The sequence below is a fragment of the Mobula hypostoma genome, chromosome 7 (genome assembly GCF_963921235.1).
Source record: "Mobula hypostoma chromosome 7, sMobHyp1.1, whole genome shotgun sequence".
In the NCBI taxonomy this organism is placed as follows: Eukaryota; Metazoa; Chordata; class Chondrichthyes; order Myliobatiformes; family Myliobatidae; genus Mobula; species Mobula hypostoma.
The window spans coordinates 87225918-87252375 of NC_086103.1; the positions used below are offsets into that span (position 1 = coordinate 87225918).

The window sequence follows — 26458 nt, forward strand, 5'->3', positions numbered from 1 at the left end:
GGTAAAACTATTGTTATCACTTCTGCTACCAAATTAGGATATTATCCGGTACCACACACACAATATGCTGGAGAAACTCATCAGACAGCTTCTATGGAAATGAATAAACAGTTGGCGTTTCGGGCTGAAACCTTTCTTCAGGACAGGAGAGTTAGATTAAGAAGTTGGGGTGGGGGAGGGGGAAGGAAGATAAGATAGGTGATAGGTGAACCCAGGTGGGTGGGGGAGAGGGAATGAAGTAATTAGTTGGGTGGTGATAGGTGGAAAATTAAAAGACTGGAGAGGGCGGAATCTGAAAGGAGGGGAAAGTGGACCATGGGAGGAGGAGGAGGGGCACCATGGGGAGGTGAAGAGAAGAGGTAAGGGGGGGGCAGAGTGGGTAAATGGAGAAGCCAGAGAAGGAAAAAAATTACCAGATGTTATTCACATTCTTCTATAGGTTTCCATTGACTGCTATTGTTCAGTGTTCTATGAATCAGCTGGACAGGAATAGTCACAAGTAATTCACTGCTGATCCTGTAACAGAAGATAAGACTATTAATGAACCAAATGAAGATATTTCCATAAGCTGCACCACTGAGCAGTCCTTGTGTTGATGTCTGACTGGGATGACAACAGTGATTATTTACATAGAAACATAGAAAATAGGTGCAGGAGTAGGCCATTCGGCCCTTCGAGCCTGCACCGCCATTTATTATGATCATGGCTGATCATCCAACTCAGAACCCCGCCCCAGCCTTCCCTCCATACCCCCTGACCCCTGTAGCCACAAGGGCCATATCTAACTCCCTCTTAAACATAGCCAATGAACTGGCCTCAACAGTTTCCTGTGGCAGAGAATTCCACAGATTCACCACTCTCTGTGTGAAGAAGTTTTTCCTAATTTCGGTCCTAAAAGGCTTCCCCTCTATCCTCAAACTGTGACCCCTCGTTCTGGACTTCCCCAACATCGGGAACAATCTTCCTGCATCTAGCCTGTCCAATCCCTTTAGGATCTTATACGTTTCAATCAGATCCCCCCTCAATCTTCTAAATTCCAACGAGTACAAGCCCAGTTCATCCAGTCTTTCTTCATATGAAAGTCCTGCCATCCCAGGAATCAATCTGGTGAACCTTCTTTGTACTCCCTCTATGGCAAAGATGTCTTTCCTCAGATTAGGGGACCAAAACTGCACACAATACCCCAGGTGTGGTCTCACCAAGGCCTTGTACAACTGCAGTAGTACCTCCCTGCTCCTGTACTCGAATCCTCTCGCTATAAATGCCAGCATACCATTCGCCTTTTTCACCGCCTGCTGTACCTGCATGCCCACTTTCAATGACTGGTGTATAATGACACCCAGGTCTCGTTGCACCTCCCCTTTTCCTAATCGGCCACCATTCGGATAATAATCTGTTTTCCTATTTTTGCCACCAAAGTGGATAACTTCACATTTATCCACATTAAATTGCATCTGCCATGAGCTTGCCCACTCACCCAACCTATCCAAGTCACCCTGGGTTATTTTTCTTTATGGATTTATTTTGCATTAAATTTCTCTCAATTTAAGTCAAAGTAAACATAAATGTAATTTGTTACATACCAAGCTAAATGAACCCAGAGCCTTGGGGCTTAAGTGAAATTCTGCATTTTCATCACATGTAGTTAGTATCGGTGAGCAAACGGGAATAATTCAGTGGGAATCTGCACCCACGGATGAATTGTGATCATCTGTAATGTACTGTTTTTGGGAGCGGCCACATTGATACAAGCCCAAACAATAATTAATCCCCATTCATATGGGGAAAATACCATCTTTTTGTTGCTTGCTATATGTTTTTTATACATTGGGATATGCCTTTTGCATTTTGCATTGAAGAGCTTTTGTTTCTTTCTTGCTTAGGTATACTATTACAATGCTCGGACACGAGAGTCTGCCTGGTCAAAGCCAGAGGGTGTAAAGATAATTCAACAATCAGAACTGACACCAGTCCTGGCATCGCAAGTTATCACTACAACATCAACACCTATTGGTAGTACGGCAGCCCCATCTGTTTCAACACCCACTTCATCTGTTCAGTCTACAGCGCCAGTCTCTTCCAGCACACCAGCTTCAGTTGTAACGGTCTCAGCAGCAGGTCCAGGTGAGCATCTGGGAACACAGGGCATGCAAGAATTATGAGCATTTACTTCAGTTCAGCAAATGAATCTCAGAAATTAAATTTATTGGTGCTTCAGGTTTTACATTCTACAAATACAGTTTTTCAATCTTGTGAAATTTTTGAAAGTTAATTGATGCCTTTTCCAAAGGAAATATTCTCAGTATTCATTAGCAGTTTGGAATATTGATAAAATGAATATTTGATCAATAAGATAGATCTTAAATATGGAAGAGGTAAAGTGTTGAACTAATGTATCCTTCTTAATGCTCTTTGCTTGATTATTGATCTTATGAATCACAGGGATAGATAGAGTTGAGCAACACTGAAGCAGGCCATCGTGATTATGTTCATGTCATACATTCGTAGTGTCTCTATATTGAAGCTCATTTACCAGCACTTGGTCTGCACGCACCATTTCCTTAGTGATTCAAATGCCCATGTAACTAGTACTTAAATGTTGTGAGAGTACCTGCCTCCCAACTATTCAGGCAATGTGTCTGAGATTCCAGTTACCCTCAGGCTATGGGAAATTCTTCCTGTGATCTTTTTCAGACCTGCTGTCCCTGAGCCTAAACCTATGCTGGTTTTTAGGGAAAGGTTTTGATATATTAATTCCATCTCTGCCTCTTGTAATGTTAGTCTTGACGAAGGGTCTCGGCCTGAAACGTCGACTGTACCTCTTCCTAGAGATGCTGCCTGGCCTGCTGCGTTCACCAGCAACTTTGATGTGTGTTGCTTGAATTTCGAGCATCTGCAGAATTCCTGTTGTCTGCCTCTTGTAATTTTGTTGACTTTCATCAGATCCCACTGTCCACCTCTTCCCCTCCTCCACCCCACACCATGCTAAGGAAAACAAACCTAGTCTATCTAATTCCTCCTCAGCATTCTAACTACAATGCCTTTATTGAGACACAGGTGAATGTAGATGCTAGAATCTAGAGAGGAAAAAAAGCAAGTTGATGGAGGAACTTGGTGGGTCAGCTAACCCCTGTGGAGGTGAAGGCATGGTCAACAATTGGTGTCAATATCCTATGCTGCCTGACATCTTGAGTTCTCCAGCAGTATTTTTTGTTACAATGTCTTGCAGCAGATGCAACATAAGAATAAGCAATTCTTGAAGAACCCCACAAGCTTTTGTATGATCTACTTGCTAGTTTGGATTATCTTATCAGCATGCTGATTAAAGTCTCTTACAACAATTATATTCTTCAAACATGTCTGAAATCTTCCTTTTATTAATCCTTGCCTTTTCAATAGAAGTTAATGTTGTCCCTCTGGTTCTTTTTCATATAACTTCAATACTTTGTTAGTCACCCAGGCATTTAATTGCCTGGTTTACTCCTATTTTTCTTGAGCAATGGTACCACATTTGCTGTCTAGTCATTTGGCACTGAAGCAATGTCAGGGACCCAGCAGTCTCCTCCTTTACTTCCCATAGCAGCTGGAGATGCAATACATTAGGCCCTGGAGATTTATTTACCCTTAATCCCATTTAAAAGCATACTTCACTTTTTAATGACATGTTTTAAATTTCACCTTCCCTATCTGAATCATGCAAAAAATAAGGAAGCTTTGTCATCCTGACCAAATTTTATCATTTATCCAAATAATCAAAAAGGTTTATTATTATTATTTAATCCAATGTAGCACATCTGCAGAATCTCTTGTGGTAATGATCTGCAATACAATTTCATTTCCACAATTCTTTTCTCCAACACCCACAAATTTATTCTCTTACAAGCCCACCAATTTCCCTTGATGTTTTGCCACCCACCTTTGAGATGTGCGAGCAAACTGGACCACCCACACGAAGTGTCTGCTACTTGTATTCAGCATTTGGGGTCAAGATTGAAACCCGGAGCTGCGAGACCACAGCCAAAGTGGCCACTAACCATCATCAGCCCAAAGGCAATCAGGGAAGGACAATAAATCGTTGTGATATCTGCACCCCATGGAAAAAAATTGAGTGCGCATTTTACTTTGCCATGTTTCTAGCATTTCAACAGTGTTAGCTATTTTGGAACATCTGAAGGTTGGACAAAGCATTTTATAAATGCAAACATTTTTCCTTCAAACTCACCCACCTTAAAATTCATGCAACTGAGATTATGGAACTTCCATTGTTTCTGTTAATCTTGGTGATTGATGTATATGTGGGAAAATTATTGGTTGTTTGATGGTGTTGCGTAAAAAAGGACAAGATTAGATAATTTTTAAAGCGAGTTGGCCATGCGTTAACTGAACCCATATGTATGCTAGGGCAAAGCAGTTTTTTATTTGAAGATAGGCATCCTGTTCTCAATTCAATTTTAAGGAGCATTTTTTGTTATAAATATGGACATAGAAATCCATAATTATCCTAATGAGCTGGAAGAACAAGTAAGTATCTTAGTTGTTTTAAAAGTTACCAATTTTTAAAGGTAAGTTTAAAATGTCGAAGTTATGGCACCATGGCTGAGAAGATATGTGCTTGTAGAAGTACAGTGGTGCACAGAAGTACACCAAAACAGAGTATTTTTATTCATCAGGGGAGTCATAGACCCAAGGTTACTCTACCATTTGTATGTGAAATAATTTGACACTACAGCAAATATATAACATTTCATAATTTAAGGAGTAACTATCAAAAGTTTGGTGCAATTCAAATTAATGGATTGTTTGTTTCTATATACTGTATTAGCAGTGGGAATTTGCCTAATATGCAGTAGTGAGGGAGTACTTTGTTTTGATCAATTCTCCTCTGTGGATTCATTTCATGGGTTTCAGATAGCATCATCCAGGAATATTTCACCAAGTAGTTCTTCATCATATTTAAATTTAATCGTTGTCAATAATTAAGAGTTTCAAGTAAATGAAAAGATAGGTATCGTTTTTTTAAATCACACTTTTCTAGTCAAGTGATATTGAGACCAACTACAGAAACTCATCAGTATTACTGACAGAGATTGTTCATGCTTACATAAAAAATATAACCTTGGTGTTATATGTACACTGGTTATTCTGGTGTAAACAGTGCACAGAATACTTGGAATATTGTGTATAGTTCTGGTCATAACGCTGTAATATGGATGTGATTTATGCTGGAGAGAGTGCTGAGATTGCCAGGATGTTGCCTGGATTGAAGCATGCAAATTATGGGGAGAGTTTGATTTCCCTGGAGTGAAGGAGCTAAGGAATGACTTGAGAGAAGTGTGTAAAATATGCAAGAGTCATGGACATATTCTTTTCCCATGGTAGTGGATATCCAAATCAATAGGGATATAGGTGTAAGGGATTCTAAAGGGTATTTGTGGGAAGATTTATTTTCATTTACTGATATAGTCAGTATGGATGTGAGGGCCAAAGGGCACAATTCTGTGCTGCACAGTTATGACTCCATGTAGAGGCATTAAGAAATATTTATTGTCTATCCTAATATTTTCTGGAAGTTGACAAAGTAAAGCTTAATTGCAACAAACTTTACTTTTTACAAGTCCTCCACCAATCCAACTTCATCTCCTATTCCTTAACTTTGATACAGCATTTTGAAGCATTTCAAAACAGTAACCATGATTGTGGCAGTACAGTCTCTGATTTTATGAAACAAATCCTGAAAGCCATACTTAATGAAATAGTTGTTTTAAAGATAATTGTTATTCTTGGAAAAGATTTTGCTTGTATTAAAGAAGTTAAGGCTGTCATAGCCTGTTTAGTGTGATATATTTTTCCAACAGCTGCTTTTGTTTCATTTGCAATGGTACAGATCATATGCGATTAAGCACACCAACTTATTCAGCATTAAAAGGGTTTGGAAAAAGTATGAGGAGTGTGTCAAGTGACGGTGCCAGCTTTACTTTTCCACTGGTATCTGCAGCTCCCGATCAGCCTCCACCTGCTGCCTCTGTGGCTACCCCAACACCACCAGTCTCTGTAGCAGTGACTACCAGTGCGACACAACCGTCTGTACCTCAGTCTATGCAACAGGCCATGCCACCGCCTGTACCGCATTCAGTGCCTCAACCAGCCGCAGCAATCCCAGCCTTTCCTCCAGTGATGGTGCCGCCGTTCCGTGTGCCATTGCCCGGCATGCCAATTCCACTGCCAGGTAAGATACCAATTCTCTAATAGTAATGTTATTCATGTCTATTGGTTCATTTTCTCTGGTGGTCACTTTTTTTTTTCTTGGTATCTGCTTCTTGAAACTTGGAATTTGTGTGCTCTATCTTGGTTGTAATCTTTGTGTATGTCCTGGCTTTCTGCAGTAACAGGTCAGTAAAGCTAACCCTTTGGCATTTAAAATAATTAATTTCAGTACTTAAGTTTATAGCATTTCCTGATTCAACTTGCTGATTCTGAACTGTAGAAGTAACAGAAACACTTGAAATCAACATCAAATAGCAGCTCCCTGGTCCCTAGAAAAAAAAATCAGGGTGCTAAAAGCATGCACAATAATCTATTTTGTATCTGATGGATAAATGAAATATGTTGCTGTGCTGAAATAGAGAAATGATATCTAGATGTTAAGCTTCTGACTTAACAAAATTATTGGACATCCCATAAGCATAAATGCCTTTGCATTTAGTGAGCTAACTCCTTTGCCTGATTGTCAGTATAAAATTTTGCTGAAGCGAACACTGTCATTAGAGTGGGAGGGGTAAGGGGGGCTGTGGTCTGGGTGCAGGTTGATGAATGAGGCAGAATAATAGTTTGGTACAGACTAAATGGGCCAAAGGGCATGTTTTTGAGCTGTAGTGTTCTATGACGCTAGCATTCTTTATCGCCCACCTTCCACACATGCCCACATCATATATATTTATCGTCTCTCAGTGAGCATATTTTATTTCATATTTTGTTTAGGAATTCAGAGTAACAGATATGTGTGATATTCAGAAATAATTCATTTGTCAAAAGATAATCCCTGCAGTAGATTAGAAGGTTGCGCAATGAGAAATTAGTAACCTTTGTCTAAGTGGTGTCCGGAATAACCATTGGCTAGTCTGTTTACCTTTTTATGGCTTTGTAATAAGAAATTGCATTGGTTTAAACGGTGCATTTATTAGTCAAACTTTATATATTTTTTCATTATTACACTTTTTAAGGTTGTACTTATTTTTAACAACAATCATTTTGGGTTTAGCAATTAAGATTTAACTTGGATTCTCACATTTATAGCAGTAGTTCTGTAAATGTGCTTGAGAACCTGATGGATAGTGATTCCCAGTGCAGAAATTAGAAATGTTTCATGCTGCTTGTATAATTTAGTATTGGAAATTGTGTTTCAACATAAAGAGGAGAGGCATTTATTCAAATTGCAACGTAGAGTATGAGTTGTACCTGGAAAATAGTATGGAAGGCCTGATTTAATCCCTACAAGAGCCATGTGAACTTGACAACTATGGTCCAGATTTGGCCAGCTGCATCCATTGGCTTGACCTGTTAAAAGGAAAGCCCAAGGAATTTTATGATGTAGAAGAGTCACTTTTGTTTTGCAACATTGAACTGGCATATAAAGTGAAGTTTGGGGAGACGATTGTTTAGAGCTAGGAGTTGAGGACACAGATTGGATGAGCAACAGGTCAAGTCAGAGCCTATTGGGACAGGATGTTTATATGTTGGGCAGATAACAGGTATAAGGGAATTAGACAGCTGATTTGAATGCATGGACTGGAGCTTGTGGTAGGTGATTTTGGAGTTTGAAACTAACAGAGTAAAATGATTAATGATTATGGAAGGTAAAGTGGCATTTATTTGGTGTAATAAGGATGTCTCTGATGAGGTAAGTTAAACATTTGAAATTCTATCCACACAAACCTTCACCTTCAGGTGCAGACCTATGTTAAGCTTCTAGTCTTTAAAGCGATAATGCATGGTTGATTATTGTTCAGAGGATGCTATTTGTGATCCTTTGACTCCATTCAGATGTAAAATTTTGGTTTACACAGAGATTCACTGTGTGACTTTGGCTGGTTGAAGTTGAAAATGAGAAGGAATTATTCCTCATTTACACTAAATCCCAATGGATTTGCAATCCCTTTGGTATAGGTAATGTCAGAGAAATATTAGATCAGAAGTATTAGATCAGATTAGATTAGATTCAACTTTATTGTCATTGTGCCGAGTACAGATACAAAACCAATGAAATGCAGTTAGCATCTGACTAGAAATGCAAAGAATAGTGTTATTTACAAAATAACTGCGAATAAAAAGTAAGTGCTACAGCACACAAATATAAAAGTACTGAGACAGTACAATATGGGTGCAATACTGCTTAGCGCTGTGATGTGAGGTTCAGCAGGGTCACAGCCTCAGGGAAGAAGCTCTTCCTGTGCCTGCTGGTGTGGGAGCGGAGGCTCCTGTAGCGCCTACCGGATGTGAGGAGAGTAAAAAGTCCATGGTTAGGGTGAGATGCGTCCTTGATAATGTTTTTCGCCCTGCCCAGGCAGTGTTTATGGTAGATGTTCTCAATGGTGGGCAATTGGGTGCCGATAATCCACTGGGCAGTTTTCACCACACGCTGGAGTGCTTTACGATCCGATACGGGACAATTGCCATACCACATTGAGATGCTCCTTTTTGATCAGGATGGAGGAGTTCAGGGACCAGGTGAGATCCTCAGAAATGTAGACACCAAGGAATTTGAAGCTTGATACACACTCTACTACAGCTCTGTTGATGTAGATGGGGACGTGAACGTGGCTCCTAGCATGCTTGAAGTCCACAATGATCTCCTTGGTCTTCTGGGTGTTAAGGGCCAGGTTGTTGTCGGCGCACCACGCGGCCAGGTGCTGGACCTCGTCCCTGTAGGCTGTCTCGTCATCCACTCTGATCAGGCCAACCACCGTGTTGTCATTTGCGAACTTGATTATGGAGTTAGAACCATGTACAGGAACGCAGTCATAGGTGAAAAGGGAGTACAGAAGAGGGCTCAGCACACAGCCTTGAGGCACGCCGGTATTCAGGGTGAGAGATGGAGGAGAGAGGTTGTCTAACTTAACTGATTGGGGTCTGTGAGTCAGAAGGTCCAAGGTCCAATTGCAGAGGGATGATCTGATACCAAGCTGGCGAAGTTTGGCGATCAGCTTGGAGGGGATCACAGTATTGAATGCCGAACTAAAGTCAATGAACAGCATTCTGATGTAAGAGTTGGCGCTGTCCAGGTGGGTCAGGGCAGAGTGAAGTGCCGTGGAGATGGCATCCTCTGTTGACCTGTTGGTGCGATAGGCAATTTGATGGGGGACCTGGGTAGTGGGCAGACAGGAGTTCAGATGTGATAGAACCAGTCTCTCAAAGCACTTTGCAATGATGGGGGTGAGTGCAACTGGACAGAAGTCATTCGGCCTCTGGCAGTGGAATGCTTCGGCACTGGCATGATGATGGCGATCTTGGAGCTTGTGGGGATAACTGCCTGGACCAGGAGCAGATTAAAAATGTCCGTGAAGACTCCGGCCAACTGTCCTGCGCAGACTGTGAGCACTTGGCCAGGTATTCCATCCAGACCAGCTGCCTTCCGTACATTCACTCTGCTCAGGGTGGCGCGAACATCGGAGGTGGAAAGTGAGAGAGGCAGTTCACTAGGTGGGAGATCTGCTTTGAGGGTGACTTCCTTGTTCTCTGTCAAAGCGAGTATCAGTAAAATATTCAAAAGGGAGAGAGAAATTGGTTTGTAGTTAGCTTAGCATCTGTATTTGAGAAAATTCTCAAAGCTTTTTAAGATGTTTCAGTAGGGCCATCAGAATAGTTTTGTGTAAGGCAAATCAGGTTTAACAATTATTTGGTGTTCTTTTGAAGCAGCAACTTGTGCTTTTACTGAAATGGAGCAAGTGGATGTAATGTTGAATACTTCAATTCCACAAAAACACTTTATCAGGGAATTTCTAGAATTGAAATATTTTACAATACTTCAGTTCCAGAAAACCCTTGATACTGTACCACATTAGTGGAGATTGTGGAAAACAGAAGGTCATGGTGTAGAAGGTGACTTATTGACGAGATTTGTAGATTAGCTGGTGAAGAGGAAACAGAATCTGACCATAAGTGGATAGTTTTCCATTTTGCAAGATGTGTCAGGGCTTTGCTTTTTACAATTTATACTCTAAATGATGGACTAAAGCACCGAAAAGAATGTTGCTGAATTTATTAATGACACAATTTAATAAGTCCCACACAAGTGAGTGGATAAGTTTCTGGGAAATGGAACTTGATATGGAAATAATATGAAATTGCCCAACTTGGACCATAGATGTATATAAAGTGCTGATTAAAGACCTGATTACAAGTCTCTGAGATGCAGAGGAATTTGTTATGTTCTTGTGCATGATTTGCAAAAAACTAATGTAGTTATAACAACTCATTAGAAATATTAATGTTTAGAAAATGCAAAAGTAATGAAGTTATGCTTCAGTTGCACATGTCCTTGGTAAGTCCATATCTTGTACTGTGTCCTACATTGGTCTCTTTATGAAAAGAAGGATGGTATGGCATTGGGGACAGTTCAGAGGTTTGCTAGATGAGCTGCTGGAAGAAACTTGATTGATTGAAATGTGCAGAATCCTGAGTTGTCTGTATATGGTGAGGATTATGCCTCTTATTGGAGAATCTGTTTTTCAAAAAAAAGGGTTTGACTGTTTGAAATGTAATGAAGCCAATTTTGTCTTTCCAGTTGTCTTTTGTGCTATTTCTTGGAGCAGTGAAAGCAGAATGTTTCATTAGATAAGTGTGGTATAAGTTTACAGCAGGTAGACAGGAATTCAGAGTTGTGGTTATGGTCTGATAGTCATAATCTCAATGAATGTTTGAGTAGTTTCAATGGTGTGAATGGTCTTTTTCTGCCTCTAATTAATATCCTTCTATGTGAGATTGACAAATCAATTGGTGGTCAAGGGATCATATTTTTTCCCAATTGTTAGTGCTTGTGCTGTAGAAATCTACAGACTTACCTTGAAGATATGGAGAGGAAATGTTTCTGACATGATCAAATATGATGTGAAAATTTTGCATGTATAAAATTATCAGAATGCACTCAGTTAAAGATCAACTGCAATGTCAGGGAAATCCTACAATGAACAGTTTATGGGCAATTGAATTAAATAAGTTATTAAAAGCCAGGTTTCAAAAGGAAAATAATGAATCTGGAAATGTTATTGAAGTTTGGGTGTGTTAGAGTCTTGAATTCTTTGTTTCCCTTTTGCCTGCTGTTTTGGGAGCTCCAGTTTCCTCCTATGTACCAAAGACTTGAGGGCTGCTAAATTCGGTGGCTGCTTTATTTTTCCTTTTATGTAAGTGAATGGTATAATCTGTGGGATGCTGATAAGAATTTGGGGAATAGTAATGGATTTGTGTAAATGGGTGTTAGTCATTGCAGACTCAGTGGGCGAGAGGGCGTGTTTCAATGCTATATGACTCTGAGTCTGCCCTTTCTCATGTCTTAACCTCATCTCAGCTGTGAGTTTACTGGTGGTATTTTTCCCATCCTGATTATTCTTTTCCTTTTCCTCCCTTCTCTTGACATTTTCTCTTCTCACCCTATCAGATATTGCTATTAACCCCCAGAACAACTCACTTTTTATTTCTCCAAAAGCTGTATTCTTCTGTTTTGGAGAAAGGGTCAATTGTTAGCTCTGAAATCAAAACCAGAAATTTAGCTTAGTACTTCATCATGTGGAAGTTTGAAGGAAATCTGTACATAAAAATCTGTACTGAAAATGCCTCCAGATGGTGGATCCTGTATACAGGAGTTCTTCTAATGTTTTGTGTCATGGGATTTGCCTTCGTCCAATTTGTCTATTTTTGCTTGTGTAATGAAGTGATATGTGAATCATGGTCAATGGATCCTTTCAGTAAATCTCACTATGGGATTTAAAGTATTTTAAAACTTCCAAATTGTGCTCAGAAAGCTTGTACCAGAGAAAATTCATAATTTCACCGAACAATGTCTCGAGATATTTTTCAGTGTTCATGCTGTGGTAGTAGAGAGTAGATAATTTCTGCACTTTCTATTATGGACAGCAATAATGAACTCCATTATATCATCTTTGAATGTTGCTTCAGTGTTACAATTTTAGAACTTGGCACAACAAAGAAGATCTATGTTCTTGTAGGTTCCTCGGCTTCAGTTTTATGCCTGTCACTTGCCATTGTATAAAACAAGATTAGTTACACCAGCTACTTTTACAGATTCTGAAGGCAAATAAAGCAAAATAATTTGAAAGCTTAAAATTCTTCTTAATGATCTTTCGCAGACAATCTAACAAGGTCATGTAATTGCATCTCTGTCGATGGTAAGTTCAAAATAAATTTCAAAGTACATAGATGTCGCCATATACAACTCTGAGATTTATTTTCTTGTGAGCATATTCTATAAATCCAATAATAATAATAGAATCAAAGAAAAACTGCACCCAACAGGACGGACAACCAGTGTACAAAAGACAACAAACTGTGCAAAAAAGGAAGATAAAGAAATAATAATAATTAATAATATATATTGAGAACATGATATGAAGAGTCCTCGAAACTGAGTCCATAGGTTGTGAGAACAGTTCAGTGATGGGATGAGTGAAGTTAGCCCCTCCGGTTCAAGAGCCTGATGTTGAGGTGTGATATCTGTTCCTGAACATGGTGGTGTGAGTCCTGAGGCTCCTGTACCACCTCCATGATGGCAGTAACGAGAAGAGAACATGACCTGGGTTGTGGGGGTCCCTGATAATGAGTGGTGGGGAGGGATTTCCCCTTGATGGACAGAGCGATATCCACTACTTTTTGTAGGAATTTCCATTCAAGGGCTGTTTCCATAACAGCTTGTGACGCAGCCAGACAATATATTCTCCCTCACACATTTATAGAAGTTTGTCAGAGTTTTAGATGTCAAACAAAATCTTCGCAAACTCCTATGAAAACAGAGGCACTGCTGTGCTTTCTTTGTAATTGCACTTATTGCCTGGGTCCAGGACAGGGCCACTGTAATGATAACTCAGAGGAATTTCAAGTTTCCAGTGATGACTGGCTCATGGATCTCTGGCTTCCTCCTGAAGTCAGTAATCAGCTCCTTGGTCTTGCTGACATTGAGTGAGAGGTGGTTGTGGTATTACTTGGCCAGATTTTCTACCTGTCTCCTATATGCTGATTTGTCACCACCTTTGATTCAGCCAGCAACAGTGGTGGTGTCAGCAAACTTGAATATGGTTTTGGAGCTGTGCCTTGCCACACAGTCATAATTGTGAAATGTGAAGAGCAGGAGGCTAAGCACACAGCTTTGTGGTGTACCTGTGCTGATGGAGATTGTGGAGGAGATGCAACCAATCCAAACTGACTGGGATCTGTAAGCCCAAACAAACTTGAAATATTAGTCAAGCTTTTGTGTTCTATTCATTAAGTGATTGACAATCTGTGCTTTACATATGATGATCCAAGTCTCTTTTTAGATATTGGTAAATGACATAATATCTTTTAACTTATAGCATACTATGCTGCACACTGGCATATTTTCAACACAATATGTATCATCTGCTTTGGTCATAAAATCATTCAGTGGATAAGGGGCAGAATATACATTCTGCCTGTGTTGACTATTCAATGAATCAAGTATTCCTGTTTTGTTTGCACTCATTGCAGTTCTGTTTCCCAAGTACAGATTCAGTTCTATTTGACATCAGAATCTACTTATCCCAGTTTTTTTTGGGATTAAAAATTGCAGACTAACAATTGTGCATTTAAAAAAAAATTACTAGTTCTCTTGCCTTTAATAATTTGGACAGTTCCCAGAATCAGTCTTCAAGAAATAGTCTGAGGAAACTTTATTAGATTTATGGTAAAGTCTTACTTTTTCCTAAATTTGCCGAGATTTTAGCGTATAAATTCTGGAATTTGCTTTACAACTAAATAGCAGCACTGATGGCATTTCAAGCAATGGTGTATTCAGCAGCAAAGGGGAGCAATACGGAAATTCTCGGAAAATGTTAAGCGTCAGAGCTAATGGACCAAGTCATTAACAGTGCAAACATCCAGTTTATGCCACAGATATATCTCTACAATTGCGTAGCTATAAGGGAAGTATTGGGCAATCCATGGCAGAAGACTTGTTTTGAAATGTTAATGTAGCACAAGTAAATCCTGTGAATTTGAAGAGTTCATTTTCTAAGACAAAATTGTGAGTGCAGCAGATAGAAATAGGTAGAGTGAACACAGTCTGCAGTTAACTCTTGATTATAATATTCTTCTGTTGGAGTAATCTTTCATGAAAGATGAAGTAACAGCATATTGAAAAATAATAGCAATGAGTAAAGTCAGCATAGATTTATGGGGAAAAGATTATTTGACTAATCCACTGGTGTTTGGTTACAATTAGAATAGTTCAGTGTAAAACAAAAACTAGTACACATGGGTGTTTCTAAATTTGCAGAAGACTTGACAAAGTGCTTCACAGGACATTGATAACTCAGCTGAGAACACACAGATTGAGATTATATACCGATATGAATTGAGATTTGAAAGCAATGAATGGAAATAAATGAATCCTTGTCAGTTTGATGGGCGATGGCTAGTTCGGGTCCAGAGAATTGGTACAATCCGTCAGCAGTAATATTAACAATGTGGCTGAGGGGGGAGGTGGTGGGCAGATGTCATATTTCCAGCTTTGTTGAAGAAGTCAAATTAAAGGTGATTGTGAATGTGGAGAAGGACTCAGAGGGTTCGGATGGATATGACAAGCTGAGTGCATGGAAGAGAACATAGTAATGTAGAGAAATGTGAATTCTTCCATTTAGTGCTTGAAACAATAAAGGAATGTATTTTTAGATGGTGAGAGATCGGGTAGTGTTGGTGGTCAAAGGCATTTAAATATGATGTAGAAAACTCACTCAAAGACATCTTGCAGGTGTAGCAGGTCCAGGTGACTTATCTACCTTCAGACCTTTGTTTCCCAAGCACCTTCTCCCTAGTAATAGCAACTTCTGGCATACTGCTAGTGTCTTCAACAGTGAAGACTGATGCAAAATACTTCGTTCACCCGCCATTTCCTTGTACCCCATTACTACATCTCCAACGTTGTTTTCCAATGATCCAATATTTACTCTCACTTCTCTTTTACTCTTTGTATATCTGAAAAACTTTTGGTATTCTCTTTGATATTGTTGGCTTGCTTATCTTTATATTTAATCTTTGACCCCCTTATGGCTATTTTAGTTGCCTTCTGGTGGTTTTTAAGTTTCCCAATCCTCAAATTTCCCGCTAATTTTTGCTTTATTATATGCCTTCTTTTTTGCTTTTATGTTAGCTTTGACTTTTCTTGTCAGCCATAGGTGTAACATCTGTTTCATTTGGTAGCAAAAGATTTAAATCAATTTTTGGATGTAGTTTTTATTAAATTTATGTTCTAAGCTGTGTGCTGATGCTCTTTGTAAGGGTGTAGTTAAGACTCAGATCCATGATTTGGAGGAACTAGATTGTTTTATCTTTTTCAGTTCAAAGGGCTGTTGAAGAAATTGATATAATGGTCTTCACAATGGATGTGTAATTTCTTCATTTTGATGTATATAAAATTCTCCTTAAGATGCTGCCAGCTAAAAATGAGATTCGTGAAACTGAAGGAGATCAATTGACTTGGTGATGAGATGTGCATCAGATGGCAATAATGAAGAAAGATTCAGACTGGCAGAATGCAAGCATGTATGTTAGGGCTGTTCCACTCAAATAATATTAAAACATTTTTTTTCTCATACTGTTGCTTGATAAGATTGTAGATGGAAGTTTTGAATTGAAAAAGATATTAAAAAGGGCTTATGGACAATGTCGATTTAAATGTGGATATATGTGGGTCATTCACTTTGGACCCAAAAAAAGTATAGAATGTAATGCTTTCTGGATGATATCAAAGAAGCACTGGAGATCTTGAGAGGTGTGGGGGTCTTGAGCTTAATGAGAGAACCCCATTTCCTCCATTGTTAAAATTAAAAGGATTGCTTCTCTGTAAAAATAGCAGCTTGTGCCAGTTGTACTAATCACATATAAAGTCGAGTGGCTCAACTAGTTTGTGATAGATCAGTGTCAGAACCCAAAATGTGTCAGCGAATCCATCAGTTACATTCAAGAAAAAGTGCTGTTGTTGGCATTGCATTCCATGGTGAAGGAGGATGACAATGTTTTCTTTCTGATCTTAACTTGGATGTAAAGGCAGGACATCATGTAAAATTTCATGTTTAATTGAATGATGTGAAGCATCCTAAGAAACTTGGATGATGTCCAGTACAACTGGCACGCAATTGAACTTTAGCTCAAGACAACCCAGACTTAGAAAACGTAGACAAAGTCAAAAATTGATTTGGTCAGCATGTGTAATTAAATAAAGTCTAATTTTAGTGAATGCGATCATAGGATTGGTTTTAGTGGACTGAGTTCTTCAGCTTAATAAGAAATTATTGTATTTTAATAAGCATTTTTGATTGAAGATCATTTTTAAAGTAATAAGTAATTATATTTGGCAAAGTTTGATCTGAATCTTTGGTAGAATCTGTATCAGTGAGGGATAAATTTATTCCAGCTTAGTTTAAAGCTGCATTATATTTAAATTTGTTTTAGTTGTTTCCTGTAGAAAATGTGCATATATTCTTACTGAAGTAGGTTGGTACGTGCACTTCTTGATGTTCAGTAATTCATCAGTTTCTGTACATTATCTGAAAGATTCATTTATCCTGAGGATGTACATGTGTCAATTCTTGCAGGTTTACAAGTACAGTCTACTCCACTTACCTGTAAGTGCATACCTCAGTTAAGTGTCTCTTTTTTATGTTTTTGAACAAACCACCGTTTTCCTTGTTTAATCAGGAGACTTTGGTATTAATGTTTGCTAGACACCACAATTTCATATCAGTACATCTTTCCATCAAGTTGCATAAAATATAGTTAAATAACTGTAGTTGTCATTGATCTGTTACTCTGTATAGTTCAGGCAATGCAAATGTCTTGATACATTCCTAATGTTGCTGTATAACACGGTATTTATTTTTAAAATAAATGTCATGATGTACACAAGTTTGTTCCTTTTAAATGTTCACCCAACAATAAGTGTGTACATCTCATTGGAATGCAGTGTGCTGTGAAATCCCCTAGAATGCCAGTTTACATTTACACTTCAAACAGTGGCAGTGAATGAAATAAACTGATATGCACACGTTTCATCTGCAATGTTGTATTGTGTTTTCCCCAAGTAATAACCTTAGTGAGGAATTGGAACATGTTTTTACTATAATGCAGCTTTAAAGTCATTGTAGCAGCTGACGCCTATCTTTTCTCCAACATGCTTGCTTATCCATTCCTACAGGTGTAGCAATGATGCAAATAGTCAGCTGCCCGTATGTAAAGACAGTCACTACCGCCAAGAATGGTAATACTTTAACTTGGTCCTTTCTGTCTTATTAGTGGCATGATATTTGAATGTTATGACTTTATTTTAACTGTCCAAATAAGTACTCATCCCAAACCTCTGGCTTTATTTTAAGTTAGATAGCATTATACAAATGTTCTATCAATAAAAGAGTCACTCGGGGCCCTTTATTAGCAACAGATTGGAAAATGCCATGCTCCACTAAGTATTGCTTTGGTTGAGTTGTGGAGGGTGGGATGGGGTGGTGCAAAATTGATACAGTTCACCAGTATTTTTGCTTGTATTGATTTGTGTTAATTTGTTGGTGCTTGAGTAAATCCACCCTTCATTTACTTTGTGCCTCCTCTGTTAACCTGTGCTTGTGTGCGCAAATCCATTTCTTTATGTATGGTAACTAGTTTGCATGCATGCCTTTAGCTGTTGCCGCATAACCTGTCTTTGTAATTTTGTTCTGCAGTTTCTTATAAATCTGTTTCTTTTTGCTTCATTAGTTTTATTAATCTAGTTTAAATAGTACAATATAATTCCACTTTGAAAGAAAGGAGAACTCTGCCATTATAATAATTGTGGTTACAAGGAGTAGAGGAAATTAATTCCAGTGTTGCATCCAACTGTGAACAGGTTTTTGATGTTAAAAGAATCTCAATGTCAAGGTGCTATTCTACCATCGTTTTGACTGGTTCCTTGCATTTATTATGAGCAAGGATCTGTGGTACTCATCTTTGGTGAGTAAAATCTTGGGTGGTGGGCTTATCTCCAGACCAGTGATTTAGTTTTTCCAGCCTTGGCTTTGTGGCCCAATATGTTGGATAGTTTTCAAGCGTACTTTTGTGGAAATATAGGCTGCTGTAGTCCACGAAGGTTTTCTAATGTAGCATTGTGGAATAGAAAAGTTATTTCATGTCCCCAGACCTATCAGTATATGTTAGACATTTCAGTACAAGCTGGCTTTGAAAATTCATCAAAACAGTAAGTCTTGTTCCTTGAGTATCCAAAATGTGGTTTCTAAGGATGTTGTTCATGGGCATAAAAGCCAGGAGCATTGTAATTTGAGTAAAAGATGGTGTGCAGCAAGACTGAGATGAGAGAATATTTGATTTCTTATTGCATAAAACTGTGAAACTTCATGTACAAGCCATTGAAGCAATTTATATTGATTGTCATGTGGACAAAAAAATCGAAGTGGCAGCAGTTTCAATACTAATGAATGAACTACACGTACTTCAGTTCAACAGTATAAAAATCTTGAGAATATATTTTAAAAAAAGGAAGTGAGAACTCATCATTCTATAGGGTTGGGAATTAACCTTTGATTTCCCTAATAAGATGCAGTTGAATTTATTTAAGATAATCTCCTATCTAGCTTTACAATTATTCTTCCATAAAGGAGTCTTTTCTTGACTGTGCAGTGTTCACTTACCTTTTGTGCTTAGGCACTTTTGGAATTGCATTCAGAAATCAAATGTGCTGCTGGCTGGGCAGTGTTAAGTACTAAATGGTAATCTGAGCAAAAGTGAAAATTAAAAATGTCAAAAAGTAAGATGGTTATCTTTCATTCTTTAAAAGTAAACTTACATGCTATAAAGAAAATACTGGTGAAATTGTTATTTGAAATATGAAATATTTTTGAATTCTGTTTTTTGCTGTGTTTTGAACATTAAAAAACAAGCCACAAATTAAAATGAAGGCAGAGGTCTCATTTTAATAATTAGAAGTCTGTGCATTTTGCTTAAACCATTCATTTAGAATTCTGTTCATATAGAGTAAATTATGATTAAGTTATTATGTTCATTGGTGGTGGGTGGTGTTTCCCTTGGATGTATAAACAAGCTTGTTTAAAGTTGTACTGTATCTAAGTTTAATTAAGTGTAAGCCAGGGCACAAGCTTGTTTTAGACTTGCAGGGAACAACTAAAAAGAAATTGATTAAATTTGTTTGACAGCTTGCTTCCAGGTTATGCAAAAGGTTTCTCATTTGTTATTTCATTCTGCATGTTTCATCTTGCAAGTGGCAGAATGAATTAAAGGTGGTTCTGCAACTTGGAGTGTAAAAAAAAGAATAGATTTTAAAAACTGAAAGGTAGCAATGGAAATTATGGAAGGATATAATTTCCACATGAAAAAAAGTTTCAACTCAGTTTTATTTTGGCACAAGAAATTTTACTTCAAACTTACTGATTTTTACAGCAGTATTAACAACTTAGAAATAACCATATCCCCTCAAACCATTAAAGATAGTGGTCATCCTGATAGTGCAGTCTCATTAAATAATAATGGGATTTGAAACTATTTTCAAACAATGATTTGAGCCAGAAGAGGTCATGGTATAGAGAACAGTGAAGACAATTTTTGGATGCTTTGCAACAGAATGTGTTTGGCTAAGTGGGTTTAATTTTTGAGATGGGTGGTCAAAACAGTTACTGATGTAATCTTAAGTCTCGGTCCTAAAGCAGCAAGATAGAATATTGTTCTCTTTTTAATCAGAACTTAAATATAGCCAATATGGTGTAACTTCAATATTCTGTTCTCCTTTTCAGGTATGTTGCCAGGAATGGCCCCACCTATGGTGCCGATGTTGCCTCCACAGGTTACAATAGCTTCCTCTGCTGCCCTACCCGGAGGTATACCAGGATCTGAATGGACAGAATATAAAACTGGTGATGGAAAAACATACTATTATAACAACAGGACCTTGGAATCTACCTGGGAGAAACCGCAGGAACTCAAAGAGAAAGGTAAATATTCATCAATTTTTTAAAGGAAGGCTGTGACTTGCAGAGTTTATCGATTTTTACCTCCATTATCCATCCTTCTGTTGAGCTCCAACTCGAGTACAGTTCTATGACTACCAGGCCTTCAACACCTATGTAAGATGGTTACTTTATCAGCAAAGTTGATGAGCTACTTTCCCACATGGGATATAGTACCTGTGCTGGAATTTCACCTGCATCCAGACTGGCAATAATAATCCTATTCCCTTTCTCCTATCACCACTTCGATCAGCTACTACCCAACCACTTGCTACCTGTGAGAACTATTGTGTGACTTGCGTTTGTGCTATATTTTAATGTCATAAACATCTCCATATTATAAAGAACACTAACACTTTTAAAACTGAACACAGCAGGATATTAGAACATTTAGAGTTTGGCTAAGAATTGTCCTAAAGGAAAAGGGAGTAGTGAAATCTGGAGAGGATTAGGCAAGTGGTGTGTGCATTGGAGATAAGCTGGTATCTCAATGTTAAGGCAAGCGAAGATTTTATAAATAGGAAAGAGCAAGACTGGACTGAAAAATAAGGATAAGAATGTTAAAATAATATATTTTTAAAATTGGGAGCTGATGCAAGCATGTAAGTATAGTTTAAAAACAGAAATAAAAGGTGAAGACTATTCAGACCTGCTCTAACTATCTGGATGATCCTAGCTGGTACCCTGCTCCTGTTTTCTCCCCTTATTTCTGATCTTTTCATGTTTAACGATAATATCTACCTCCTTGAATATATTTAATGAGTTGGATTTCATTTTTAACAGTGGTATAGAATTAATGCTCACAAGCCTTGGATGAATAAGTTTCTACTGATCTCAGTTCTAAATGGCATATCCTGTATGCTGAATCTGTGATCCCTGGTTCTACTCCTTATAGATGATCAAGCCCAAGGTATCTGTTATCCTTCAGGCCCATTAACTTCCCAAGCAATAATTTCTTTACTAATGATGACTTCAGTTCCTCCCCTTTACTGGACCCTTAGATTTTGGGAAGTGATTTGTTTTGTTCTCTGTGAAATATATGTTGAATTGTTCTACATTTTGATTTTGTTCCCAATAATGAATTTCCCATTTTCTGACTATCCGGGAACCTACCTTTGCTTTCACTAACCTTGATTTTACAATCACATTTAATATTTCCTTTACGTTTACTCTCACCCACTCCCTTCATCCCTTAATATATTTTGCCCACCTTTGAATGTTAAACAGCTCCTAGTCTCTGGTCTATGCTTTTCTTGAAGCAGGATCCTGGTCTGAAATGTTAACAATTCTTCCAGCAGATAGTTTTCTGCTGCTCCTTTTCCTTGCAATTGTAAATGTTCTGTGCTTGAGTCTTAGCTGACTGACTTCTCTGCCAGTTAAGAATGAATAATTTTTGTAATTCATCTATATTTCATGTAGATTAGGGCAGACAGTAGATTAGATTCTCGGAAGTGGGACTGTGTTGTGTACTGCTTTCCTTGTGTGTGAAGTAGGAAGTACACACTTCAACAGCAAGCAAAACTCCACTCCACCGAACACACTAGTCAGGATATAGCCTCCAAGTTGCGGGTGCTTTATTTGGGCAGCACTCGCATACAATTGGGTAAGAGTAAAACTGATAGGCACAGAAAAATATTCTAAGTACCTAATGCAGCAAACTTATGATTTAAGTCACAAGAAATTAGGAATATATGAGGCATGACATCTAAAACTTTGACAAACTTCTGTAGATGTGTAGTGGATATTGACTGGCTGCATCACAATCTGGTATGGAAAAACCAATGCCCTTGAATGGAAGATCTTACCTAAAGTAGTGGACACAGCCCAGTTATTCACAGTTAAAGCCCCCTCACTGTTGAGCACATCTACATGAAAAGTTGTTGCAGGAAACAGTATCCATCATCATGGACCCATGCTACCCAGGGCATGCCTTCTTCTCACTGCTGCCATCAGGAAGAAGGTACAGGAGCCTCAGGTTCAGGAATAGTTATTACCCCTCAACCATCAGGCTGCTGAACCAAAGGGGATAACTTCACTTGCCCATCATTGAAATGCTCCTGCACCTCTGGTCTCACCTTCAAGGACTCGTCATCTCATGTTCTCAATATTTATTGCTTGTTTATTTGTTTATTATTTTTTTGTATTTGCACAATTTCATTTGCACACTGGTTGAACACCCAAGCTGGTGCAGTCTTTCATTGATACCATTAACGTTATTATTCTATTATGGATTAATTGAGTATACCTGCAAGAAAGGTAATCTGTTGTATATAGCGACATGCATGTACTTTGATAACTTACTTTGAAGCAAGACTTAAATGTACAATATCCAAAAATTATACACAACATGAGTGAACAATGTTTTAAGGTATACAAGAAAATTAATATCATGCTTGCTTTCCTTAAATTACCAAGGCTAATCGGAAATAAACTTTTATATAATATTAATGCAAAATATGGCTCGGATAGAGTTCTCCTTTATGAAATAAAACAACACTTGCAGACAGTGGTTTCGATGGCGCAAATGAAAGATAGCACAGATTGTGTATATGTACTTCAGTTTGATTGAACAAGCACCAAAAACAAAATGGCTGCCCTCTTGACATGGTCCAGCTGAATTTCAAAATTAAAATGGGTAGTACTATCAAAACAAATGTAGGCAGGACTATATTTAAAAATAAAAGTCTGAACTTGTTGGAAAACAATTTTTGAGATTTTCGGCAGCAGAAGAGCCCTAGCAATGTTGGACCAAGAATAGAATTTATCATTTTAATATTATCCTGCTGCTATAAAACATAATATAATACATTTTTTCCACTGGGCCATTAAAGGTTGTAATGTGGGATGATGTTAATTTACTTTGGGCTGAAAGGAAAAATAATTGGGTCTTCAAGCAATTCACTGAAATAAATGTGTTCACCTCTAGTAGAATTTTCCAACATGAAACTTAGTCATGTTTATCATGGGCATGTAAATTAGTCGTCAACTTTTTTTGGTACTGGTCACTATCAGTTTTTCATTGAGTTTAAAGATAGCTACCATCATTGACTTGATGGTGTAGAATTAGTTCTCAGATCATTGAATTGTAGTACAGTGGCAGATACTTTGACTACCATATTCATGATAATCATCAAGTGCCTGTCTATACTGTTAGCCAGTATTTGGTCGTAGCCTTCTATGCAATAGTGATTCAAGTACATGTCTAAATTCTAAAATGCTGTGAGATTATCTGCTTCCACTACCCACCAAGGCAGTGTGTTCCATGTTCCAACCACACACTGAGTGGAAAAAGTTCTTCCTTGGATCTCCCCTAAAGCTGTTACCCACTTACCCAAAACCTCTGCCCTCTGATTTTTAGATACTTCCGCTATTGGGGAAGTTACCTCTCAGTGAGCCTCCAAACTTTGCATGCCTCTATCAAGTCTCTGTTGAGTTTCCTCTGCTCAAAGGAAAGTTATTGTCATCCAGGTCAACAATTTGATGAATATCCTCTGCATCCTCTCCGGTACAATTACATCAGTCCAGTAATTTTGCAATCAAATCTCCATCTTTGGTCTAACCAGTATTTTATATATTTGTACCATAACCTTCCTGCTCTTGTATTCTTTGCCCTGGCTGCTGAAGGTAAATATTCTGTATACCTTCTTCACCTTTTCTACTTAAGCTATTACCTTCAGGGATCCTTGTGCACCAAAGTCTCTCCATTCTTTGGTATTCCCAAGCAAAGTACCATGCATTTTGTCCTACCGAAGTGCATCACCTGAAACATCAGGAGTAAATTTCTATCTATCTTTACTATCTGCCATTGCTATACCCATTTTATCTACTGATTGATATCACTCTACAGGCTTGACTATCCTCCTCACTATTCACAACACCAAGTTTCATGCCATGTGCAAACTTAATTATCCCTCCTAAATTCATACCCATATTGTTAGTGAATATAACAAACTGCAAAATGTCTGCAACAGCATGTGATTAGTACCATTCTCAGCTTGCTTGATCTTCAGGTTGGTTCAAAGCGTTTCAAATCGTATCTTAACCAGTTAAAATAAAATATTATCTTTCTCACACTTTCAGTCCTTCCATTTATCTTGTGCCTTTGTCCTTCAATTACAGTTTGTCCTTAGTTGACTATTCAACGTCCCTTCTAAGTTATTATACCTGAGCAATTTTGAAAAGAAGAAACGACTAAATGCAGTCTGACATTGACTAAGGCTTATGAATTGAGCTCAATTTCAAAGGGCACCTACTTAACAGCATAGTTAAGTTGCAGCAAATACCTTTGTATGTAGGAAGAACTTGTTTCAGGACCTTATTCAGTTTCACATTCTGAAATTAAAATTGTTGTAGGGTAAACAACAGTGACCATGAAATTGGTGTAGAAGCATAGGTTGATCCATACAGGTACAGGATATGATAGGTAAGTAGAAGTGGTTGCTGGATGAAATTATGTGGATACTCTAATATTAGTGTTCTGTTGCATCCCTTCACTATTCTTAAAAATAACAAAATCTATTAATTAAACCAATAACTTTTTGTTATGTGCTGCACCTAAATTTACCGTGGACAAATATCCAGGTGAGGCATCCATCTTCTTGACCATTATGTATTGACGGCTCTTGTATTCTTGCTTAGTATTGATTGTATATTTTCTGATGCCCCCACGAACAGTGCAGTCTTCTGTGATAGTTTTGCATTTCAGACTATTTCTGTTGCCCTTTTTTAAAGTTTCGAAATGTTGTCTGAAGTGACATCAAACCTCTGGACATGCTACATCTTTAAAGAAGCCTTGCTGATCAGTGTCAACTTACAAAGAGATATTTCAGTGTGTGCATTACTATGCCATTTGGGATAGTCTTACTGTAGGAGATTTTTTTCTAAATAGAGATGTGCCTTTTCACTTTGAGTCAGCAGAATCAACAGAACATGGGCCAGTGGAAATGAAAGAGCACAAGTTCCTCCTTTCCTGAGGTATCAGTGTCCTGCCAAGATTAAGTTCCATGAGCTCCATCTGTGAGCTTAAGGTGTGAACACCCCATGAGCCTTTGAATCCCCACATCATTCTTTGTAACTTCCCATTAAGCACATCTTCCCCCTCCCCTGAACTCCACTTTCTACTTTCAGTTGGGATTAGTCTCTACATGACTCTTTCCACTCGTCCCTCCTCACAGATCCCTCCTGGCACTTAGCCCTGAGAACAGGACAAGTCCTACACATGCCTCTACACCAACTTCCTCACCATCATTCAAAGTCCCAAACAGTCCTTCCAGGTAAGGTGACACTTAAAATTCTGTCAAGGTCATCTGGTGCTCTTGTGCAGTCTCCTCTATATCAATGAGACACACGCAGAGAGATGCGTGAGACACACACACACACAAACACCCCTTGTTCTGGCTTCTTCCCTCTTCCTTTCCAGTCCTGATGAAGGGTCTCAGTCCGAAATATCGACTGTTTATTCCCCTCCGTAGATGCTGCCTGACTTGCTGAGTTCTTCTGAGTGTGTCTGCATACACTACTTTCTTATACTAAGTAAGCATAAGAAATGGAATTTGAATGACGTTTTTACTTATTTAAGAACAGAAGACAACTAAACTGCTAAACTCTTGGACTATTGCAAAACATTTACTGCTCAGTAGATATCTTGGTGTTCCAATGCAAGTCTTTAAATAAAGTACTACAACACAAAGTATGGATTGAAACCATAAAATGTTGATCTTTCATTGTCTTTCCTAAACTGTGTGGTAGCTTTTGCTGCTGGTTATTGGAGCCATTATTGGGGGACATTAATAATAGAGTATACTGTCTCCAATGTTGCTCATTCAATGTTTTATCTGGAGTTGAGTGCATTTTTGTTTTCAGCTTTGAATTTGAAGTAAAGAAAATAAAATTAGTTTGATGTTTAAATGAGCTAAGATGCATTGTCTAGGGACATCTGCAAAATGCTGAAGGCTTTTATTTTTTCCCCTGTATAGTGGAGAAAGAAGTGGAGAAGCCAAAAGAGCTGAGCAAAGAGCCAACAGAACCTGAACCAATGGAGATGGAGGTGGAGGAGCCGAAAGAAGAACCTCCAAAAGAGAAGAAAGAGGTTTGTGGGAAGGCTGTGGGAAAACAGAAAGCTCTTCATACATTATTCCTTTTCATCCTCTATTTCTCTAACTAATTGCAGGGGAGAACACTATAGCATTTGCAGTTGAGCCCTTTTTGGAAGG

General features: G+C 38.3%; 1 protein-coding gene across 4 annotated transcripts in view; it reads left to right on the forward strand.

Annotated features, from left to right (window-relative positions):
• LOC134349420 (transcription elongation regulator 1-like) overlaps nucleotides 1–26458 on the forward strand; it is a 95210-nt gene that overhangs the window by 20112 nt on the left and 48640 nt on the right. The window contains exons 4-9 of one of the 4 annotated variants that reach the window (XM_063053697.1): nucleotides 1884–2124; nucleotides 5996–6226; nucleotides 16836–16865; nucleotides 17435–17497; nucleotides 20034–20231; nucleotides 26222–26334. In XM_063053697.1, the coding sequence (XP_062909767.1) occupies nucleotides 1884–2124; nucleotides 5996–6226; nucleotides 16836–16865; nucleotides 17435–17497; nucleotides 20034–20231; nucleotides 26222–26334 (876 nt within the window). Of the gene's footprint in view, nucleotides 1–1883; nucleotides 2125–5884; nucleotides 6227–16835; nucleotides 16866–17434; nucleotides 17498–20033; nucleotides 20232–26221; nucleotides 26335–26458 lie in introns of all 4 variants that reach the window. The other 3 variants (XM_063053694.1, XM_063053695.1, XM_063053696.1) reach the window with 3 other exon arrangements.